Source organism: Chelmon rostratus, chromosome 15, assembly GCF_017976325.1.
Source record: "Chelmon rostratus isolate fCheRos1 chromosome 15, fCheRos1.pri, whole genome shotgun sequence".
NCBI lineage: Eukaryota > Metazoa > Chordata > Actinopteri > Chaetodontiformes > Chaetodontidae > Chelmon > Chelmon rostratus.
The window spans coordinates 21,800,398-21,822,760 of record NC_055672.1 but is presented as its reverse complement, the minus strand read 5'-3'; the positions used below and the strand labels follow the sequence as shown (position 1 = coordinate 21,822,760).

Genomic DNA, 22,363 nt, shown 5'->3' with positions numbered 1-22,363 from the left:
TGTCCTTGCAAGGAGAGAAGAGGTGAGACAAAGTTCTGCCAGTGAGGCAATCCAGAAAACTGCTATCAGTGGAAAAAGGACTCATCCCTGATCCCTTTGTATCATCGCCAATAGCTAAATATTGAGCCATTTTGTGCCTGAACGCTTCTGGAGTCTTTCTGCTGTAAAACCTCTGCTCTCCCCAAGTTATTAGCTTTGTGTTGTGTGTTGTAGTTACTGTGATTGTTAGTTCACTCTTTGAGAAGCAGCATAAGGAGCTAGAGTAACTGTGGTTTCAGCACACGCGTGTTTTCATTTCTCTTGATGTGTGCCTGTAGTTTTCACGTAAGCTTCAAAAAGTGTATTTAGTTGAAATGTGTAAGAGTATGAATGTGTGTGTGTGTGTGAACAAGTCAGCGGTGCAGTCATCATATTTTTTCTGCGCATGCATGTGGGGGAGGTTCATGTTCAGCAGTGTAGTCTTATCTCTTCTACTGCAGCAGGAAACAGGAACAGAAATCGTTCGTTCTCAGGGTACAATCGGAGGGAAAGTTACAATAGCTCAGGCCTCTAGCTCACTCATATGAGTACCGGGAGTCACTGGATCTGTTCTCCTCCCTTGATGTGTTTTAAGCTGCCAAAGACCACAGTGGAACAAACTGAACCCAGACACAAGTCTTTCTGAAGTGCCCATGTACGCACACACTGGCAGGAGGCTGGTCCAGTCCTTCTCTACTCTACACCTCCTTCTAGTACTTTCCATTCTGACATTTCTTTCTTTTTCCTCACTCTTAGTGGTTCCACTCCGGTCTTGGTTTCTTCCACTGAACCCTTGACTACTACCAATCTGTTTTTGGGTGTCCAGTCTCTACCCTTGTCATACTGTGGACCATACTGTGCTGGGCCAGGTAACATGTCAGCAGTGTCCTTCCGTGGTTGGCACAAAAAGAGACCAAAGCAGACCTGTACACAATGTTTGGCCAAAGTTGTCTTTGTGGCTGAGCCCTATGTTCAGAAATGTAGGATTTCACACTCGCTGTATAGCACGTGTGTCACCGAAGGCATACAGTAGTTGTATCCAACATGTGTTCCATAAGAAGGGTAAACAGCATCGGTGCACAACTTGTACAATGTGGCCAAATTCCTGTCTGAATGGCACTCAGGGTCTACACTGCATGCTGCTGAGGCATCATAGAGCAAAGAAAGGCCTTTCTAGTCCGGTGCAGTGTACTTCTATGGTGTGACAGAGGCTTAAGCAGAGAAAACTGGAGTTGGACCATGGCAACACTGTTTGCTCACCACCATATTCCATTCCTCCCTCTCTCCTTTTTTTTTCCATCACCTGTTTCACTGTGAGGAGTGAGTGAATGTAAAACTAAAGGCGAGGAGGATGAGGAGCTGCGGTTAAATATCCGAACATGTCAGGGACTAAACACTCCCTCACTTTCTTCCAGAAGTGACTCTCTGACAGATTGTAGCTTCCCGGCTCAAACAAAGAGCAGTGTGCCTGGTCTGACGCATTGTATGGCAAGCCCACGACCATGGTCAAATTTGATGGGAATGTGTTTAGTCCCGGGCCTCTGAAGCTGTAAAGTGATTCGCTGCTAGAGATCTGCTCTGAACAGAACATTCCACATGCGGGTTGTTCAGGCCATCTGACTCACAAACAGTTTACTACATGGCTAAAGTGTCTGCATGGAAATTCGACTCTATATAAATATATACTATATTTTTTATTTTTACTTGGAATGAGTTGGTCTCAGAGATCAGGCATGCAGCTAATATTGACTAGTCACACCAGATTACCAGCTGGTCTGAGCAGAGCAGAGGTGTGATACCATTTAGAAGTGGTTGTTTAAAGTGTGTCGTTCTTTCGAAGTCGACAGAGTTTCTAACGTGTGTTACTGTAACGCCGAGCTTTGCTTTCACTTGATGCTTCAGCATCCTGAGGCCATTTGGGGGCCTTTTGTGTCAGGTACACTAAAGGTCACATGTGAAAGCAACATACACTGACTGCGCTAAAATGTAAGGACCAGCTATTCTGTCTGTGAAATGAGTTGGTTTCACCCAATGAATCAGTCCGCCAGGTTAAAGAACATCAGAATACAGTAAGAGGAAGTTAGCTTGCATGTTTAGTAAATAAAGAACATACACGGATACACAGGGGCACCTGGAGTCTGACCTGAACTTATTTATGCACCATATGCAGACAGAGGTGTGAGTATGACTGGACTATACTGTGTGTACACAGACTGATTGACACACAGCTAGCAGAGCTTTATTTTTCATTAGTTCTGCCATTAAAAGAGGTTAGAAGGCTCTAGAGGCGAGATGGAGTATCAGTTTTTCAGGAGACCATTACCCACAGTTGCTGTACTTTGATGTGGTTGCAGCCAGTTCAGTCTGCCCTTTTGATCTGTTTATGTTTTGTTTTTTCTTCTGTGCTCTTTATATGCATTCATAGCAAAATCCTGGAAGATAACAGGGCCCCCTCTGTGGCCTGGTGGGTAATTGTATCCACAGAGCTGGCCTCTCATGTAGTCCACCTGAGACGGGCGACCTTGACAGCATATTAAAGCTGTTGTGATTGCAGAACTGTGGATATACAGGGATCTGGATACATCTGTCCTACAAGGCTCATATACAAGGAGTTGGGCTTGACAGTTCTTTACAGATACTTAATAGTCAATACTAATGCCATTGACATGGACAGACGTATGAGCATGTTATTTTAGTACCAAAGCAGCAGACTGTGTCAGATCTGCATCAGTCTAAACACAGACTCAGAGCCACAGGCAGACACATCCGACATGACCAGTTTCATTTCCACTTAACCATTTGAGAGTTACCATGTTGACTCTCGGGGTGTTTGCAATGTTTTGGAAAGTCTACTCAAACTAGCGAATGGTTGGTAGTGAGACGGTTCTGCGCCCAAAACCTTCCTTTAAAGAGATTCAGGGAAGGTGACATGTTTCTGAAGGGATTACCATGAAAAGACAGGGTTTCCTCATCACAATGTGAGATTTCAGATGCTTCCTGTTTGTTTTTGTTTTTTTTATCTAAATGCTAAGACCATAGACTACTACCAGTACATGCAAGACCTCTGAATGGGTTCACATAGGGCTGGACTCACGCAGGAATGTGAACAATCTGATTAACATCCTGATGTATGTTTCTGTTGCTCGGGAAAAAAACACTGGATGTGCATTGCACTGGTATAAAATCAGTCCTGTGTAACAGATATAGATAGATGTGTATAAGGCTAGATATAATCTGGGTGAAGGGGAGGTTCACACAGAACAAGGCCATTAGCATGAAGCTACACCGAGAGCCTCCAGTTTTCAATCTCAGCCATAGCTGACACTGAAACTGTTTTTCCAGCCAGCTTGTGATGATGATCCCAGCAAAACAGTGATATTGAGGGTATTATCATATACTTGCCACACTGCATTTCTAGAGAAGAAACAACAAAATGGCACTGATAGCATAACCTGGCCAAACTCTGTCAGTAGCTCTGGTGCGTACCCTGAGGTTGGTGTATAGCACCTGGCTATATCAAGGAACTGATAGATATTCATGCTCAGTGTCAGCCAACTGTCTTCATTTAGATCTCAGCTACTGTGGCTCTGATGGTTCTGGCTGCTAACAGTCTTTCTTGTCAAGCCTGGAGAGCCAAAGCTCCTAATTAGCCAGGCAGGCAGGCCTGCTGCCCAGTCCAGCCTCACAACTATGCAAGAGGAATGCATATAATCCACACTCTTTTTTTTCTGTCGTTATATTTTGTTTTTCTTTTTCTCACTGTCACGCAGTAGAAATGAAGACATGAAACTAATAACAACTTGCAATGACAATACTTGGCCTTATGATGATTTATGAAATCTTATCATTTTAGTTTTAGGATCTTGTGATTCTGGTCAGCCAGCCCAGCGACAGCAGCAGTGACAGCGGGCTCACTCTTGGTCTCCGTGAGACTGGCTAGACGGCCCCTAGTTTTATCGTGGTACGAATGTTGTGCATTTGTTTAAAATCAGGACAGTTTGCAATAACAGCAGTCTTACTAGTGGCCACAAAGGGGCACAAGCAGTGCTAACAGCGCCCGGCTGCGTCTTTAGAAAACCATAGAGGAAGAAATATAAACTATATAAATAGATATATAAACTCACACAGTGCATATTTGTATAGGTATCAACAGTGCATTACCGTGGTATACTCTTATGCAACACATGTCCAGGTTCAATTTATGAACATGAAGTATAATATAAAATCACACAGACTTTGTAAATCAGAAGCTATGTTGTTGTGTGTTTTTTTGCAAAAATGGTTTTACCATCCTCAATGTTGAATATTCTGAGCGTTATGTTCCTGTGTGATTGTGTTTGTTAAAGTGAGCACATAGCAGTGTGTTTTACCTTCTTCCTGTAAGCAGGGAACCAGACGTAACCCAGAACCCAGCTGGACCAGGTTTCAGACAACAGATTTTAGATACATTTCATCTTTCAGATCTGATCCGTGCACTGTTTTACCACCACCTGAGCGTAGTCTCTAACTCAAGTGCTTTTTAGAACTTGGCTTAATCCATGTCTTAGAAGTTGCTCTGAAGTAAATATGAGACTGAAATGATGTAAAACTCTGATTTGAAACCTTTCCAGGTGTGTTTTTGGTTTAGTCTGCAGGGAATTAGTCCCCTCCAGCTGAGAGGACAGATTTTATCATAGAGAACAGTGTTGATCCATGGTTCTGTTGTGAAGAAAAGGGAGGATACATTACAAACCTCCATGTTAAACCTCTTCACTGACAGATGGCGTACACTTGAGAGGTCAACCTGCCGAATGTTGATTTGAATTAATGTTGAATGAATGCTTCTCTTCTTTTAGTCAGTGAATAAAAGCATTAAAAAGTTGTTTGCTTCCAGTGCCTCATTGTTTCTTTACCTCATGTTTTAGCTCCTGCAGCATCCTGGGTAGACAGCAGTAAGGTTCCCAGACCTCTTGGGGTTTTAAAGACGGTCCCTACAGATATGTTGTTTAGAGGGTTATTTAGCATTGGTTACTATCAGACTCTTTAGGTTTGACAGTCTTTTTACTGAGGGTCAGTGGATGGCTGATGTATAAGAGTCCTACTGCTGAATTCCCTCGAATGAGATGCTGAACCATAGCAAAGTCATCTACAGCAATACTGCCAATAACTGGTCACTGTTGGAGGTGAAAGAAAACAGGACGTACTAGCTGAGTGACAAACAGGTACAGCTCCAGTGTGTTTGGAACCACTGTACTAGCTAACAACCTTTTCTTCATTTTCACTTGACTCAAAAAAGACCTTCATTATTCAAACCAAGCCAGATGTATTTGCTCAGAGCTCAAAGAAGTTTATAGCTCTAGCTTTACGTGTATATATGGTTACAGACGATGGACTCCATCCAAAGGAGGACAGTTGATGAGGAGGAAAACACTGACGGGAGCATTTCTCAATGGACCGACACTCCAGAAAGGCTCAGTAACACAACACATCCCTGCGCTGCAGGGCTGTCCCTCAAGGGAGGAGGCAACATGAAATGCTTCCAAATGAGATTCAACCAATGTCACCATGGCAACACAACTATGGGAAACGTGGAGGAAGTTGTTAGTGACGTGCAGAGAGAGAGGGTGGGATACTGAAAGACTGCTGAGCCAAAGCAGGCAGAGAGCAACGAACCAGGAGGAATGATGCTTTTCCCTTTGCACACACTTAGATAGAACACCGATATGAGACATAATAGAAAACATTATGAGACAACAGTGAGCTACAGTTGCTACCCACCCAATGAAGTTACCTTCCTATCTGAGGGGAAAAAACATGGAGGCCATAGATAAAAGTAATGATGATGCAGCCAAAAGCCACACCTAAAAACTGTGGTGTGAGGGTGCAACTTTGTTCACGTTCTTTAGTATGAAGAAAAGCATTTTCTATGGCTGCTTTAACTAATGATTTATTTTACAAGTAGCCTTGATAGTATGAATATTGGCCCATAAGCTCTGCTGACACAACAGAGGAGAATGCACACTGCTAGTTTCAGCTTGTTTTCTGCTTTGTTCAGTGCTCAGACAAAGAGCTTGTTCATGTCTGGATAATAAGACTATAAGATTATCATGTTGGTCCTGTGCAATTAAGCTGAAACTGATTTTTCTGTGGCCCACAGTTACCACAACAGGTGATGTTTAATTATTCCCCAGCAGGATGTTAACAGCAAAGGCTCTGCCAGACACTGGAATGGAATTATTATTTTTCATATATTGTTGCAACTCCTTTTAGTCTTTTCACTATTTGAGAACATCATGCTTTGAGTTCATGTATTTTCTAGTGAAGTGACACAATGGGTGGTTTAGGGTGGTTTTTCCCTTTAATGGTAACCACATCATGTGATAGACAGTATTCGTCAACATACAGGCTCTGCTGCAGCTCAGTGTTTCAAATATATACATTATACTTTAACACATTACGTAGTATGTGCACACACACGTCACATGTGCATTTAGCAGGCTCATGCTCATAATTCATTGAGTTCATAAATAGAGTTGTGTAACACACACACTGCCACAATGCATTGATGTACTTATACCTTAAATAATTCATTGTTATATAGAAGATAATGGAGCAGAATGACACTGATATAATATCAGTGAAAGAGCAGAAATCCAGCTGCACCACATGCAAATATGAACCAGGAAATTGACTGCGGTCTGGTACTTGGTTCCCCACTTTGATATGCAGGAGCTGCAAGAGCAGGACTCAAAGAGGTTTTATTTTCAGTCTTACGCTAACAATTCAGGGCTGCGGCTCTCAACTCACTTTGTAATACAGTTCAAAAGAGACAGGCAGGCATATAGAACCTGGCTGCCAAGGGAAGAAAGAGCGTCTGTGCTCTGTGGCTCAGGAGAAATCAAGTAAAATGAGGAACACTTTGTTCTAAATACAAACTAAAAAGAAACACATACTTTCCAAATCCCTGAAAACAGAGAAAGGTTTCCAGATTTGAATTCAATTCATGTTTTTTTATTGGAAAGTTGACAATTACAGGCAAGACATTTTGGAGACGAAAAGAGACAACAGGGTCTGTCTCACAAACCAGCACAAAATGTGTATATACACCTTTACCACCATGGGCCACCGTCCATCTCCAGGAAGGGCTCATGTCTCTGATCTAACTATTTTGCATCAAACAATTATTCACTGCTTTTAGGCATTGGATGATAGTTGCTTTGTTTCCCTTTTGTCTTTTTTCAGGAAATATTCTGAAACAAACTGGCTTCTGCTTTTATGTGGGTGTGAAGGTAAATGCTAGTGGCAGCAGGCTGATATAGTGCTTACATGCAGCTGAAATAGCACATAGCTTAGTACCGTGTTGTCCATTTTTAAAAAGAAATGTCATTACATTTTAGTGAGGGAGTTGTGCTATTAAAATCTGGTCACTTTTACGATTACAAAACAGAGCAGTAGATGGCGGTAATGCTTCACAGCGTCGCATGTAAAACCCGAAGAAGAAAATAGAGCGAGGGAAGGTAGAAGAAGAAGAACACGTGATTCGCGCTAACTGGAGGCAAGATGGCGGTGGTGGTGCGGAGCTTGCAAGACCAGCTCGAAAAAGCCAAGGAAAGCTTGAAAAATGTGGACGATAATATTCGCAAATTAACGGGGCGCGATCCCAATGAATCAAGGTAAAATGTCCGAGTGGTTATTTGGTTTTTGGCGTTTTTGTAGTGATGAGCTAACCAACTTGCTAGCATTCAAATGACCAGCGATATGGGTAGCATGAGTCGGTTAGCTAGTTAGCAAATATTACCACCTCGTTAGATTTTTTTTAATCTAGCAGCATCTACAGAGGCTCGCCTTACCCTTGTCTCACCGGATGAATTAACCAGTTCAAGTACTAAATAAACCCGGAAAGAATAACTACTTCTAACCTTGAGGCCAAATATCCAACGTAGTACGCCAACTACTGCTAGGCCCTGTAACGTTAGACGTCACTACAGATTTACCTGTTAATCGAACCAAGTGTCTTGTCTTGACGACATAATTTTCGCGAAATAAATTGTAACGTTTTCTTTCGGAGCAGTAAAATGGCTAGCTTTGCTAACCATTTCTTGCTTTTAACCTTGTTTATTGCTTTGTTGACAGACCGGGTCAGATCCGTCGGCTCGGCGGGCCCATGGCAGGCCCCGGTGGAGGTAGAGGCAGAGGAATGAACCTGCTCAGGTAAAGATGTGGTCTAGATAGCTAAATGCAGGGGCATTTATGTTTATTTGGATATTGACAGACTTAATGGGTGCTCACAAATGGCGTGCAAGCTGTACTAAATTTGATCAGAAAATAAGCTGTTAAATTTTGATCATGCATGGCAGTAACAGGTACACACCTCCTATTGATTGCATCAAAGCAAATGCATTTCTGGATTTGGCTGACGATTGACCCACTGACTTACACGTAATTGATAAAACTATAAATCTGTAGAAATTGCTTCACATGATTATTACCACATAGCAGAGGTGTAGTTGGTGGGAAAGGGCTGTGGAATGAAGGAGTACAAAAGCTTGTAAATTATGGATCAGCTGCTGTTAAGTAGATTTTTATTATTTTCCAGTTCATGGACTAAGCTTTCAGAGGATAAACTAAACACCTCGATATAACATATACAAGTCAGCTGCACCACAAACTACATCTTCCAAAGACTCTGTGAAATTTAATCCTCACTTCTCTACAACAGTTTTAACGTGGTAACCTTCATGAAGGTAGGATTTAATGCTGGACTTTTGAAATAGCTTTAATTTTAGCTCAGTGTACCTACTAAACTGGCCACTGAGTGTCCGTTTTTAATTGTATATTTGTTTGTGAAACAAATAATCTGCAATAGAGATGAAAAAGTGCCACAGTCTGGCAAAACACACACAGAACATGAATTTGCTCTTGCTGACATGAACATTTTTGTAAATCAGAGCCAATTGTTTTAAAGAGCATGATTAACTCTCACCTCTGTCTGCTTTCCCAGGCGTAGTCTCTCAGATATTGGAAGCGGCGGCCCCCCTGCCAAGCAGAGGGACATCGAAGGAGCCCTGCTGAGGTGAGACTTTGCATGTTACTGCTGTACTAACAACAGCTCTGCACACAATTTCATGATGGTAAAACATCTCTGGTAGATTGACACAGACTCATAGAAGGGACTAATGCAGTTATTCAGAACAATTTTACTAATAAAGCTATATTCAAATCCTATTCAACTCTACCCAAATTCTCTGCTTTGAAGCTCTGGATCATCTTCAGTGTACAATAGTGTTTAGCTTATAACTGCTAAGCTTTTAGAATGAGAAAGTAGATTTAGGGAAACAAAGACTTCCACTCAATTTGAATTGATTTGAAGGCTGATATTGAAATAAACCACAAGCTATTATTGCTCAGTGGGATCCAAACAGACTGCCTCATGCTGAACAGCAGTGAGAAAATGTGATAACATTTCTCTTCTGTTCTGTGGTTGTATTTTGTTGCTGTCTTTCAGTTATTTTTGGACTTTTCTTGTGTTCACACCCCAGGAAATAATTGAGTCACTTTGATTCTTTGCCTTCTGACAGATGCAAGGCCTTAGTTAGTCTATCTGCCCTGACACCTATGAGAGCAGCAGCAGTCTATGATTGTGAAGTCTCTGTCACTTAAAGGCATCTTATCTTTTGTGTGTGTGTGTGTGTGCGCGCGCGCTTGCAGGCTGGCAGGGGACCAGAGGGCCAGGAGAGACATACGTCCCGACAGCGACGCCGAGGATGATGACGATGTCAAAAAGGTAAACGTTTATCTCTTCTGAAAAGTGTTGCTATTGGTGACATTATTGGATTTATTAGTTAATATATCAGCCTACCACAGAAAATATTTACGCTGTTCTGGCAGGTGTCTTGGTGACTACTTGTTTATTTATTTTGTGTATCAGAGCACCTTGTCCTACCTTATTGGTCTGTATTTTACAGGTATTCAGTATATTGCAAGCATTGTGCTCCCTATTGTTTATTGTCTCACATTTATTTTACCTCTAAACCTCTTTCGATTTGGCATCAACATGCATCCTGGGTAATTAGTTTTGAAATGGGTCGGACAAAAACACAGCAAATGGTGCTCTGATAGTATTTTGTCAGAAAGAGAGTCATCATTAACAGACAATTAAATGTCAGTTATTTGGGCAAGTTAAGACATTCAGTGTTTTGAAAGGAAAACAGTCCTAACATATTAGTTTTCTCTCTCGCATTTTCATCTTCTCAGCCGGCGTTGCAGTCGTCTGTAGTAGCTACCTCCAAGGAGAGAACACGCCGAGACCTCATTCAAGATCAAACCATGGATGAGAAGGGCAAACAGAGGTATGCCAACATGAGCTACGGCCCTGCTGCCCTGACGCACAAAGCTGACGACTGTCACAACATTTATAGTTTATTTGTCAAAATGCAACAGCAAAGAGAAGATCCAGAATGCCAAAAAAATATATATATATATATATATATATATATATATATATATATATATATATATATATATATATATATATATATATATATATATATATATATATATACACACACACACACACACACACACACACGAGGCTGAGGGTGGATATTAATCATTGAACACCTCTTCTGTATGTGATGGTGTATGATGTGTGTTTTCTTGGTCAGGAATCGGCGCATGTTCGGCCTGCTGATGGGAACCCTGCAAAAATTCAAACAGGAGTCAAATGTCTCTACAGAGAAGGTGAGGAAATCTGTCTTGATGAGTGGACTTGTTGAGCTGACTGCCATTCAGGAGGACGGGCAAAGCAAATAAACACACTTCCTGAGTAGTAGTAGTAGTAGTAGCAGCTAATGAGTAGTAGCTAATGTCGTCCAACAAGGCAGAGACAACAAATTGTCCCCTGAAATATTTTAATCCAGTTTTACTTTCACACTGTTACAGAAGTAGATTTAGATTGTTTTAGCCTCTGAAACCAGACTGATACGGTCAAAACTTTACGTAGGGTAATGTGTGTGCTCTAGTTTTAGAAATAAGAAGTTGGGTAATTATTTGATGTGTGTGTTTATCTTCCCATTCAACGCTTAATCCCATCTATGGTCTCCTTTTGCCCCCACAGCAAAAGCGGCGTACAGAGATCGAGCAGAAGCTTGAGGTTCAGGCCGAGGCTGAGAGAAAGAAGGTGGAGACTGAAAAGAGGGAGCTGTTTGAAGAGAGGAGAGCCAAACAGACTGAGCTGAGACTACTGGAACAGAAAGTGGAATTAGCTCAGCTGGTGAGAGGCTGCTTCTTCACACCATTCTGGTGCCAGGAGAAACAAGAGATGTTGAAAACTGAACATGAAATGGTTGGATGGGAGGTGGTTTAGAAAATGAATGCATACATATAGTGTCTGGTATGGTGCAATGTCGTATAGATAGTGTGGAAAATGTGTTTTGTTGTGATTATACATAAAATGGATGAGACCAAGAGAGTTTGTACTTTGCCAGAATGTCACTTAGCCTTCTCCTTCCTCCATTGACAGCAAGAGGAGTGGACCAGCCACAATAATCGTCTGGTGAAATATATTCGTACGAAGACCAAGCCTCATATCTTCTACCTGCCTGGAAAAATGTGCTCCGCCACACAGAAACTCCTCGACGACTCCACCAAGAAACTAAATGGTCAGTGGGGTCCTCGTTTGAAGAGACAGATGTTTCTTTTGAAGAATTTCACTTCTTAAAATGTTGATGAGAGGATGTTTTCCAGACACCTGGAGAAAACAGGTTTGTGTGTTAATCACTCTGTAACCTCTGCGGATGTTTGGTTTTGTTTTCTGAACAGCTGTGTTTGAGGAGAGGTGTGAGGCTTTTGCCGAACACCTCAGCAAGATGGAGTCCCGCCCTCGGCGACAGCCAAACCGCGACCAGGACGGCAACACGGCAGCAACAGGGATGGACCATCCGGCGGAGGGTAAGCCTACAGGTCAGGTAGTCAAGGTGACAGGTAACAAGAGGGGTGCAGAAATGGAGGAGGAGGAGGAGGAAGAGGAAGATGAGGAGGAGGAGGAGGAGAGGGAAAAGGATAGAAAGGTGACAGAGAAAGACGAGGGGGAGGAGAGGGAGGAAAGGGAGGAAGGGGAGAAGGAAGAGTTGAAGAAGGTGGAGGAAGAGGAGGAGGGGATGGAGCTTAGTGAGGAGGGCAGTGAGGAAAAGAAGGTAGGAGAGGAGGGGGTCAAGGACAGGGAGGATAGGGTGGAGAACGAGAGGAAGGAGGCCAGTCCAGGGTCAGAGGAGGTGGAGGGCGGACCAGAGCAGAAGGAGAGGAGTAAGGGAGAGGGGGAAGAAACAGACAGTCAACAGGGGCTCACAGACCCCCCAAATGAGAAGACCCTGGATGCCCAATCCTCTGAGCCAACTGTAACCAGCCCAGAAGCACCAAATACCAGTCAGCAGCCCCTGCCCAGCCAAACTGCAGAGGAACCAGCAGTTAAGTCCTCTGGGGTTCTGGGGTTGGAGAGGTTCCCTGGCTCTCAAACAGCCCCCACAGTCGCCGGGCAGGATTTCGTTATCCCTGGCCTCGGGTTCCAGAACTCAGCAGTCGAGAGCCAGGCTGCAGAGGTGAAGCTGCAGCACGAAGAACCCCCAAAACTGCCCGATTCCCAGGAGGCCCCCAGCATCACCCCTGCACCCTCTAAGGAGGAAGAGGATGGTGGCAGAGGGAGGAAGAAGGACAAGGAGCCAAGGAAGGCCCGCAGCCATAGCAACAGCTCCTCCTCTTCCTCCTCCGGCTCCTCCTCCAGCGGAAGCTCCTCCTCTTCCTCTGGATCCAGCCGCTCCTCTTCGTCGTCGTCATCCTCGTCGTCCTCGTCGTCCAACAGCAGCAGTCGAAGTCGCAGCCGAGACAGCGGTAAGCGCAAGAGGAGGCCGTCAGATCGGGGCAGGAAGAAAGAAGAGCGGAGCCACCGCAAGTCAGGAGGGGGAAGCGGAGGAGGGAGGGACTCGAAGGGATCGAAGGAGAGGAGGAAGAGGAGGAGCGAGGAAGGGATGGGCAGATCGTCCCGGAGCGATAGGGAGCATAAAGATAGAGACAGGAAGGACAAGAGACGCTAATCTGTTTCTTATTCAGCCTCCGTACCGTTAAGATGAGGGAAAGTAAACTATTTACTAAACGACACGAGATGATGAGAGATTTTAAACTCGCTTTTTCTCTTGAAACGCCACAAAAAGGCCTGTTGAAGTTTTAACATAGGAGGATTGTTTTCCTCCATGTAGGGATTTTTAAGTCGATGTCAAAACTGAAATGAAACAATGGATGAATGGCTCTAATTTGCCTCCATCGTTTCCCTTTACTTGGCGAAAGTATTGTAAACTGGACTATTTTTCGCAGTATCTGGCAGGGCGACTCCTTTACCAAAACAGGTTTAAGACAGTGAAGACTATTAAAGACCTCATTTTAAAATCCAAATAATTTCTCTTCAGCCTGACATTTGGGTTTTAATAAGGTCTTTGTGGCACTATTAAAAGATCACGTTGACTTTTTGCGTACAGTTTTTCATCCTAACCGTAATGCTATAGGCAGGAGTATTGATGGTTATGGTGGCAGTAACCATTAACGTGCAGAAGTTGTGTTCAAGTTGATGTGACAGTGCTGTTGATCCTCATTTATTTCTACCATTTGATCAATGTCAAGGCCCTTGTATCTTCATCACACGGATACTTGTGTGATTTGCTCAAATTCTGTTTTTTGAAAATGTTTTTCCAATTTTGTTTTGTACCAACTGATAAACTGCTTCAAATTAAAGGTGAGGTATTAGTGTAAATGTTTGTGGTGTTTTTCAGTTTTTTTCGGGTTCCAGAGTCTTTTGTGTGACCGTCTTAATTTAAAGATGTACTACTTTATTTTGTTTTACAATGCTGTAAAATAATCACAGCAAAACCTCCTATGATAAAATGGACTGTTGTATCAATCACTTCAGCTCTGCATGCTGCATTTCCAGACCTGTCCAGAGGTGCATGCATCAAAATGAGAGGATTAGGATGTTTCATTCTGAAAGCTCTCAGAATGCAACTGGTTTTTGAAACCAGGACATAAAGCTAGTGTCTTTGCATCCCTCAGTAGGGCAATATCCAATTTCGTTTTAAGCTACAGTGACTTGTCATTTTGCAAATTCATGAAAACTGTTAAACTGTGTATTTTAATTATTTAAGTCATTAAATTTTGATGCATCACCAGTGGAGGCAAGAAGTAACCTGCAATTGGAGTGACTCCTCTACCAAAAGAAGATGGTCATCTGAGGTGTGGCTGCCATGTTTGGTGGGTCATTATGCTGAAATAAGGTGACACTGAGCTGGTTGAGATAGAAGAAAAGTCAGGTGATCACCAAGGTCACTCAAATTCATCCTGTGTGGATCATTGTGTGTTAAATTTCCTGGTGGGTGATATGTGCAGTACTTCTGTCTGTGCAGATATTTCACTCCGGACCAAAGCGGATCTTTGGAGATGGACCTAGAGCCTTGTCACTTTGCTGCTAAAAAGCCACAGTATTAATACTGGCAACAATTTGAGATATTTGTTGGGGCTCAAACACTTGAAACAACAAAATACACAAGTACTTTTTCACAGTTTCATACACAAATATTGCATTACATCCATAAACCTCAGGAATAAATTCATAAAGAAAAAAAGTTGCACTTCTACAGATCGTCATTGTACCGTTTTGGCTTCTGTCCAGTTGCATCAGCAGAGGTCCATTCAAGTGACCAAATGACTTGGTTGCTTGCAATAATACGATTTGTGGGTTTACGATCCAGTCCCATTGGTTCTGTCTGCGACATCTCATTGCAACATGTGCACAGAGGCTGGCTAAGAACCTCCATCGTCAAACATTTCTTGTTGACTGTACAGCCTGTTGTCTGAACTGTGACAAAGAGAGCTTTCAGCGTATTCCTCCTTAATGTTTGTTGATACTGGTCACTACTTTATCACCACAGTTCAACCCATTGTTCACTCCGGCTGGTCTGCCAGGTCATTCTGTTCAAAGTATCTGCAGGACAGACAAAAGGAAATGAGCCTAACAGTATACATAGAGTGTTTAGCACAGAAGTTAAAACTGACATAGTGACCACAGTGTATGTTGAGATCAAGAGAAACGTTTTGGACTTAGTGACAAATACCTGGCGACAAGACAGATGAGCAGGTTGAGGGCAGGCAGCGTCTCGTCCTCAGGACTCTCCTGTGGAATCATAAAGGCAGGATAGACGTTCAGAGATTGTCAGTTTCAATATATCACATCAAGAGATTTGACAAAAACAGACTGCTGTGAATGGTTAACATTAAAATACAGTACTGTCCCCCTACAGAGATAAAAATACAGTGATCTATGGAGTTATTCATTTATTGGTTCTGGCACACATTGCCAGTCAGCATGAGCTGTGAGAGCTACGATGAGAGGATACAATAGAATGTGAAGTCTAGTGCTTTGGCACCAAAGATTATGCAGAAGTAGCAACTTTTTAGATTTGAGGATGTAAGGGTACAACAAACACACGTTGGTAGTTCTACACAGAGGCTGGCAGCAGTAGAGTGACACAGACTAGCAGTACAAAGTGAATCATACCAGCGTGCTGCGGCACTGAGCACATCTCCTGGCTAGCTGTCTGATTGAGGAGTGGGCTTCAGGCAGCAGAGGCTTCTCCAGGCAGGCCAACAAAGAATACAGCCAGCGACCCTATGACAAACAAACAAGCACGAAATCAAACTATGTCACAATGACCTGGCATAATAAAACATAATCACACTGAGTGACCCATCACTTTTCATGTGTCAAGTGTGGAAAGTGAGACAAAGAAAAAAAGACAGGAGTGAATTTAGAGTATTTTTCCTCTATACTGAGTGGTCAAAAGACAAAATAACACTGAAATGAGACTGCAGCCCTGGGCTCGTGAAAAGTCTCTTTACTCACCAACTGTGGAACAAACTCATGTTCCTCAAACCAACTGATGAGAATTTCCAACACCATCAGCACTGTGGACTGCAGAGAGATGAGGAAGAATCATACATAATAAGCAGATTGTTGAACCGGTTTGGAGCGTGAGCGCAATGCCAAACGAGGAGGTCATTTACCTGGTTCAGTCTGCTCACTATGCTGAGGAAGGGAGGGAAGCCCATCTGAGTGCAGACACATGCAGCGACAGAGGAAGCACAATTAACTGGTCAGTTGAGATTTGACACTGTTTAAAGTGCCTTTGTACTTTTCTTCACACAAGCACACATTCATACAACCTTGCTATAATCCAGTGCTGGCTCTGGATCGGCATCTGTGTGGCAGGACGAAGTGCCCAGATAGACCATCTCTCCTAAACAAAATCTCTTCCAGCCCTCCTCATCCGTAAGCTTTGGCTGAGGGACAAAAGCACACACACAAATTTATATGAACTTATAATGAATGCAAAATCTCTTATTCAGTTTGTCTCTTGTCTTATGTGCACATTATCAGATTTCCAGTGATCAGCGTGTGATTCTGCTCAAATTTTACAAAATCAAAATGTACACTTTTGCAACTATTGACTGAAATTTGCAACCACGCCACCTCCTCACCATCAGCACATTGTCGTCCAGATTCTGGCTGCTCCAGTGTTTCCTGTTCTTTGCGATGCTCTGAAAGCAAAATGCGGAACACAAAGATGATTTGATTGTGAAACCAGATCATGTAGTAAATATACTCAAGAGCCTCTGTGCCTTTACAGAGCACCGCTCTGCCTTTTTCACTTAATAACCCTGCCTGAAAGCATCACTGCAGCACATTTAAAAACAGGCAAACTCTTTATCCTGTGACATGGATTACACCTTCCTGGCCTTCCAGATGAGAGTTGCTGCTTTTCTTTGTTTCATCATCTAAACTGAATAATTTCAGGTTATTGAGAAGGGATTTTAAGACGCTGCCTTAGGTTTTGGTTGTTTTTTTTTTTTTCCTCCTTAATTTTGCCCTAAAGTACGAAAGACTTGGAAGGTGTCTTTATGGGTTTTGTTTTACCTGTCTGATGTCTGAGAAGTTGCTGACTTGCTGCTGCTGCCAAGTGAGAGTGGGGGAGAAACCCAATGGAGCAGCATGGCAACCTGCCACCTGAAACACAGAGAGAGAGTTCCCATTTTTCTCATCCCACCTAATCTCATACATGCCAATATTCTCCATGTGTTCTACTTAGATAGTGAAAAAAAAATAGTGATTGGATTTGATTTATACGTTTAAAAGCAAAATACAGATATATACCATATATCTAGGGTATTTTTATACAGCATTTGTAGCCTTTTTTTTCTTTGCCTCATCGTGTACATTAACTCACAGATGCATTGACGGTTTGCTTCTTCTTCAGTTTCTTTGGGTCAATCTGAGCAACCACCACCTCTGGACATAGCGACGCCTCCAGCCTGAGGGAAAGGAAACACACTGACACATGACAAGCTGGCTTAACTGATGCACTCTACTCCTTTTATGGGAGTAGAGCACAATTGAGTAAAGAGTGGAAATGGAAGCACGAAACAATATTTACTGCAACCCTGGCATGGCGTCCACCACGCTGGCTGTCACAGTAACATCCTATTTTGTACCTCTGACATATTAGATAATGAGCCGTCCACTTTCCACCATATTCAACGTGACAATAGTTCCGGTGGCAGCATCAGTGTAGCATACATGGCAGTCACTCACGCCAATTCTCCAACGTCAAAACGGGAACAAAGGGAGCTGTCTGAGGCGAACTTACTGGACTTGACGGAGGTATTCACGTGGGTTTCTCGGCGGTCCGTTCAGGTCCAGGTCCTCCGCACCAGCTCCAAACTCAATGGGCAGCAACCTCGGCATTAACTCCTCCACGTCGGACTTCATTTTCTATTAACTGTAAGTTAATTTCTATGAAAATGAATGAGGTTAAGTGCGAATGAAGCGCCGACTTATAACAAAAAAGTCTTCGGGCCACATAAACAACGAATTCTTCACAGGTGGCTAACCTATTCGCACGCTAGGCCGCCATCTTTGTTGTCAAGGCGGCGTGATGATGTCATCTTTGTGCGCCGTTCTGGTTGTCATGGTAATGGACGCCACTTGCCCTGTTTTTTGTTGAAGGGCGAAGTCCACAAAATGTCCACGTTTTAGCAAAACACTTCTCTGTCGTCATGTCTGTTTGGTTATTTCACATTGAAGTTTTTTCCTCTATCATTCATCTCTGAAATAAAATAAAAACCTTTGACCAGTCATCAGATAATATTTTGTAGGCCCACTGCGAGCAGCTCTTGGATGTTAATGATTATCCTCGGGCAAGCCCTATATCTTATCTCAACTCCGTCATTTACTATTGAGTCTTCATGAAAGCAGCAGCTCAGAGGCAATGTCCACTTGCCAGCACAGCTGGTCGGAGTTATTTCTCCCCATTATGGACATTTTCTCTTGATACACTCCTGTTAAAAGAACAAGAATGGCTGTTTCACAGGCTTACAAAGTCCTCTGGGGTACAGGCATTGTTTTTGTGATTTTACCTCATTTAAATCTGGGATTGCTGTCTGATTACAAGATCTGTGGAGATTCTGAGTGTGAAAGTAAGTCTTACACTACTGATATATTATTCTAGTTTGTGATATAGGCCTACTCGTGGTTTACAGATAATGAAATCAAAGCTTCTTTGTTATAACAGTGTTTCTTTTCATTTCTATATTTAATCTATTTTCTATTTGAATAACCTCTTTGTGTGTGTGTGTGTGTGTGTGTGTAGGTCCAATGAGCAGAGTTCAGGCCATCAGGGACCACCATGGTAAAGACTGTCGTTTCCTGAGCTTCAGACGAGGAGACACCATCTTTGTTTACCACAAACTGACTGGAAAGAGGGAAGACCTCTGGGCAGGCAGCGTATGTCAGATACCTCCATCTACACACTCTCTCTCTCTGTCTGAAGCACAGTGACTCATTGAATTCAAACAGTCTCTCACCTCAGGTTCTAGGCTGAAGAGATTAGTCTTGAATACAATACACACAGTTTAGATTCTCAGCACTGATTGGTTGAATTCCTGTATGTTACCCCAGTACATGATAAACAGAAACATCTGTGAGAGCACTCCAGTTCATTTACATAATGATATAATTATGTACTATAACAGAGAGAATGGGTGAACGATTGCTCAAACTGCTTTGGGTGGCTTTTGGTTTCAGGAAAGTATTTTATTTATTTATTTATTTTTACTGTGAGTGTCTAAAACAAACACAAAGACACAGGAATACACAAAACTGTTTGTTGGAATGAGCTGGATAGACTGCCAGTATTTCTGTATTTCTTAAAAATAACAGAAAAGAAGATAAAGATTGCCTTTATTGTCATTGAGCATAACATGTCAATGAAATTTGCATTGCAACCCCCGTGTTAGAAACAAGATAATAAGAAAGATGAAAAGATAATAAAATAAAATGAAGATAATAGAATAAAATAAACTAAAATATGCATAAATGCAATAAAAATACACCAGAAATAAAAATATATTAAGACAATAAAAATATACTAAAACAATAAACAATAAAACATACCAACAGCAGCTGAAATTTAAGTCCACAAAACTGAGCTGAAGTACAAAAAGAGCTTTGCAGGTGATTGTGGGTGTTTCGTGTGACAAATATCTTTACACAAGCTCACATATACAGCCAATGGAGACATGTGGTATGAAGTTCTTATATAATGTCTTTGGGCACTATTGGGAAATCGGGCTCACCGTTTACAGCTGGTAACGACGTCACTTGCATCACTTAGCTGTAACTGCAATCACAGCTGACACTGAAAAAGACTCAAAAATGAAGGCTCCATCATCCTCATGTCTTTCATTTCCTCTCCTCGAGTGCCTTGAGCTCCTTCCTTCAGTTCTTCCACAGTGCTGCCGTGGCTTTACAGAACGGCCTCTGTCCTTTTTCTTCCAGATTGGCAAACACTTTGGTTATTTCCCAAAGGATGCAGTGCAAGAGGAGCAAGTTCATGCAACTTTGGAGAAAGTAGTGGAGACGCAGGTAAACAGGCTTTGATTTACAGAAGCTCTTCAGAGGAGAGGCTTTGAGCAAAACATCCTCTTTCATATTAACTATAACTGGTGATTGCTGATCACTAAAGTGCCCTCATTTCCTCTCTTCATTCAGGAATCTGATTTCTTCTGTATGGATGAGTCTGGTTATCTCATTGACTCCAGTCATCTGGACAGTGATGATGATGATGATGATGAGAAAGTCCAAAACAAGGAGCCAGAAACCACCCAAACCACCCCATACACCAGCAACACAAATCCTGAAAGCCCTTCAACATCTGAAGTCTCTACAGAGGCTCCAGTTTCAGCACAGGAAGCTGATGTAGCAACAGAAAAGGACGAATGGAAAAACACCCCCGATGCTGCTGCCAGGACTCAGGAGGAAGCACAGGAGAAACCTGTGGCTCTGAATGAACAAGGTGGGTCTGCCTCCTCTCCATGGCTCGGGTCTTCAGTGACAGGATGGTTAGGTCTGGCTACTGAGGAAGAATCTGGCAATTTGGAAGAAGGGGAGAAAAAAGATGAGAGAAAAGAAGCAGAGGCTGAAGCTTCTTTCACGTCTTCAGTGACAGGATGGCTGGGCTTGGGAGGAGAAGGCAAATCCGATGATGCTGTGAAAAGTAGAGAAGAAGACAGAGAGTTTGCTGATTCTTTCACTTCAACCATGACTGGGTGGCTTGGCTTTGGAGGAGAGAAAAAAATAGATGGTCCTGCAGAAAAAGAGCAAGATGAAGAAATAAAAAATGATGCAGAACAAGAACCAGCTGAGAAATTCAGGAGTCGGAGGATGTCTCTGGACCTAGAAGGCAGCCATTTACATGAAGAGGAGAAGGAAGAGATGGGGACATTAGATTGGCTTGGAAATGGACTGTCAAACACCCTGGGGTTTGGCCTGACCAATCAGGAGTCAGAGCATATGACAACAACTGAAGGAGAGGCCAAGGAGACAGTCCAGGAGGAAAGACAGCCATCATCTAGTTCTTGGTTTGATATGGGGATCGGGGACATGTTAGGCTTTGGGAAAGACAGGAGAGATGCAGATGAAAGTACAGGAAGTGATTTTATGGAGACAGAAGAGGACAAAACTTTAGAGCAAACGACAGGTCCAGAGAATGTGGATACCAGTCAATCACAACCTGCACTGACAGAGGACGACATAAGGACTAAAATTAGCAATGACTCAAAGGTGGAGGAAATGCTGAAAGACCAGAATGACCCATCAGAGATAGAGACAGGTGAAAAAGACATTTCTCCTCAGGACACGATAGAAGAAAAGTCCGAAGCTGTAGGTGGAACGTCTTCAATGCTCAACAGCTTTTTTCAAACGGGCAGTGAGGAAGAAGAGGGTGATAATGTTTTAGATGATAACAAGAAAGAGACAAACATACTAAATGTGGAAATATCTGCAGAAATGCAGGATCATCAGATGTCCAAATCAACAGAAAATGTGGCTGAGGATAACAATAGTGAGCCGGGAGAAGAAGAAATTAAAACCGCGAGTGACACTGAACATGGTTTTTTGACACAATCTGACTACAACTTAGTGCCCGATTCCAGTTCTGTAGATTTAAATTCAAAATCCACAAGACAATCTGGAGGCGAGGTTGAGGAGGACAAAACAGAGGACGTGGTTGAGGAAAGGGCCGACCTCCCAACTCGGGCCGACAACACAGAAGAATCCCCTGATATGTATGAAGGGACTCACACAGAGACAGATGCACTTCACACACAAATTACCACAACTCAGACTGATGACTCAGCAGAACAAAGTCACAGCAGTAATCGTGCGGAAGAGAGTCGAGGAACCGAGGAGAGAAATGAACCAGTCTCCAATGAGCATGGTACGTTAACTGTTCACATTGAAGAAGCCCATGTTGATCATTCAGTTTCACCGGCTGTGACTGATGCAGAGACACATCGAGGTGAGTTAGGGCAGGAGGGAGAGGGGCATCCCATTGAGGGCAGCTCTCCAAAGTTTGGATCATCCCATAACAGAAGTGCTGAAATGATGTCTGAAAAAGCCTCAGAGGAGGACAGAAGAACAAATTCCGTTAGTGAGAGCTCAACAGAGATGGAAGACAATGCACATCAGGACTCTGTGTCTCCACATATGCAACAAAGTGATAGTGATGCACACATGCTAAAGGAAACTGAGGAAGATGGCGACGACGACCTCCTGCTGGTTCAAACTGGGACAATAGGGTTTGAGAAAGACGTGTTAAATGAAAGTGGTCTAAAGTCAGCCATAGCCTCTGAAACAGAGACTGAGGAAGTGGAGGAGTCAAAGGAGGAAGAGGAGCAGGGGGAGATAGAAGAGTTAAAGGAAGAGGGGGAGGTT

At 42.8% G+C, this 22,363-nt stretch overlaps 2 protein-coding genes across 2 annotated transcripts; one reads left to right on the top strand and one right to left on the bottom strand.

The window, feature by feature from the left end:
* The first annotated feature begins 7,546 nt into the window (after positions 1-7,546).
* pnn (pinin, desmosome associated protein) lies at positions 7,547-13,799 on the top strand. Its single transcript, XM_041953763.1, has 9 exons — positions 7,547-7,670; positions 8,131-8,208; positions 8,999-9,070; positions 9,706-9,781; positions 10,252-10,346; positions 10,662-10,737; positions 11,114-11,269; positions 11,519-11,657; positions 11,818-13,799. The coding sequence occupies exons 1-9, from the start codon at positions 7,558-7,560 to the stop codon at positions 13,083-13,085; spliced, it is 2,073 nt and encodes a 690-aa protein (XP_041809697.1). The 5' UTR covers positions 7,547-7,557; the 3' UTR covers positions 13,086-13,799.
* A 565-nt stretch (positions 13,800-14,364) lies between these two features.
* On the bottom strand, positions 14,365-17,994 carry gemin2 (gem (nuclear organelle) associated protein 2). The gene is made up of 10 exons (XM_041954143.1): positions 17,739-17,994; positions 17,319-17,403; positions 17,009-17,098; positions 16,573-16,632; positions 16,258-16,374; positions 16,099-16,143; positions 15,938-16,006; positions 15,593-15,703; positions 15,150-15,208; positions 14,365-15,019 (listed from the first exon to the last, which is right to left on the bottom strand). The coding sequence occupies exons 1-10, from the start codon at positions 17,858-17,860 to the stop codon at positions 14,980-14,982; spliced, it is 798 nt and encodes a 265-aa protein (XP_041810077.1). The 5' UTR covers positions 17,861-17,994; the 3' UTR covers positions 14,365-14,979.
* Between the last annotated feature and the right edge of the window lie 4,369 nt (positions 17,995-22,363).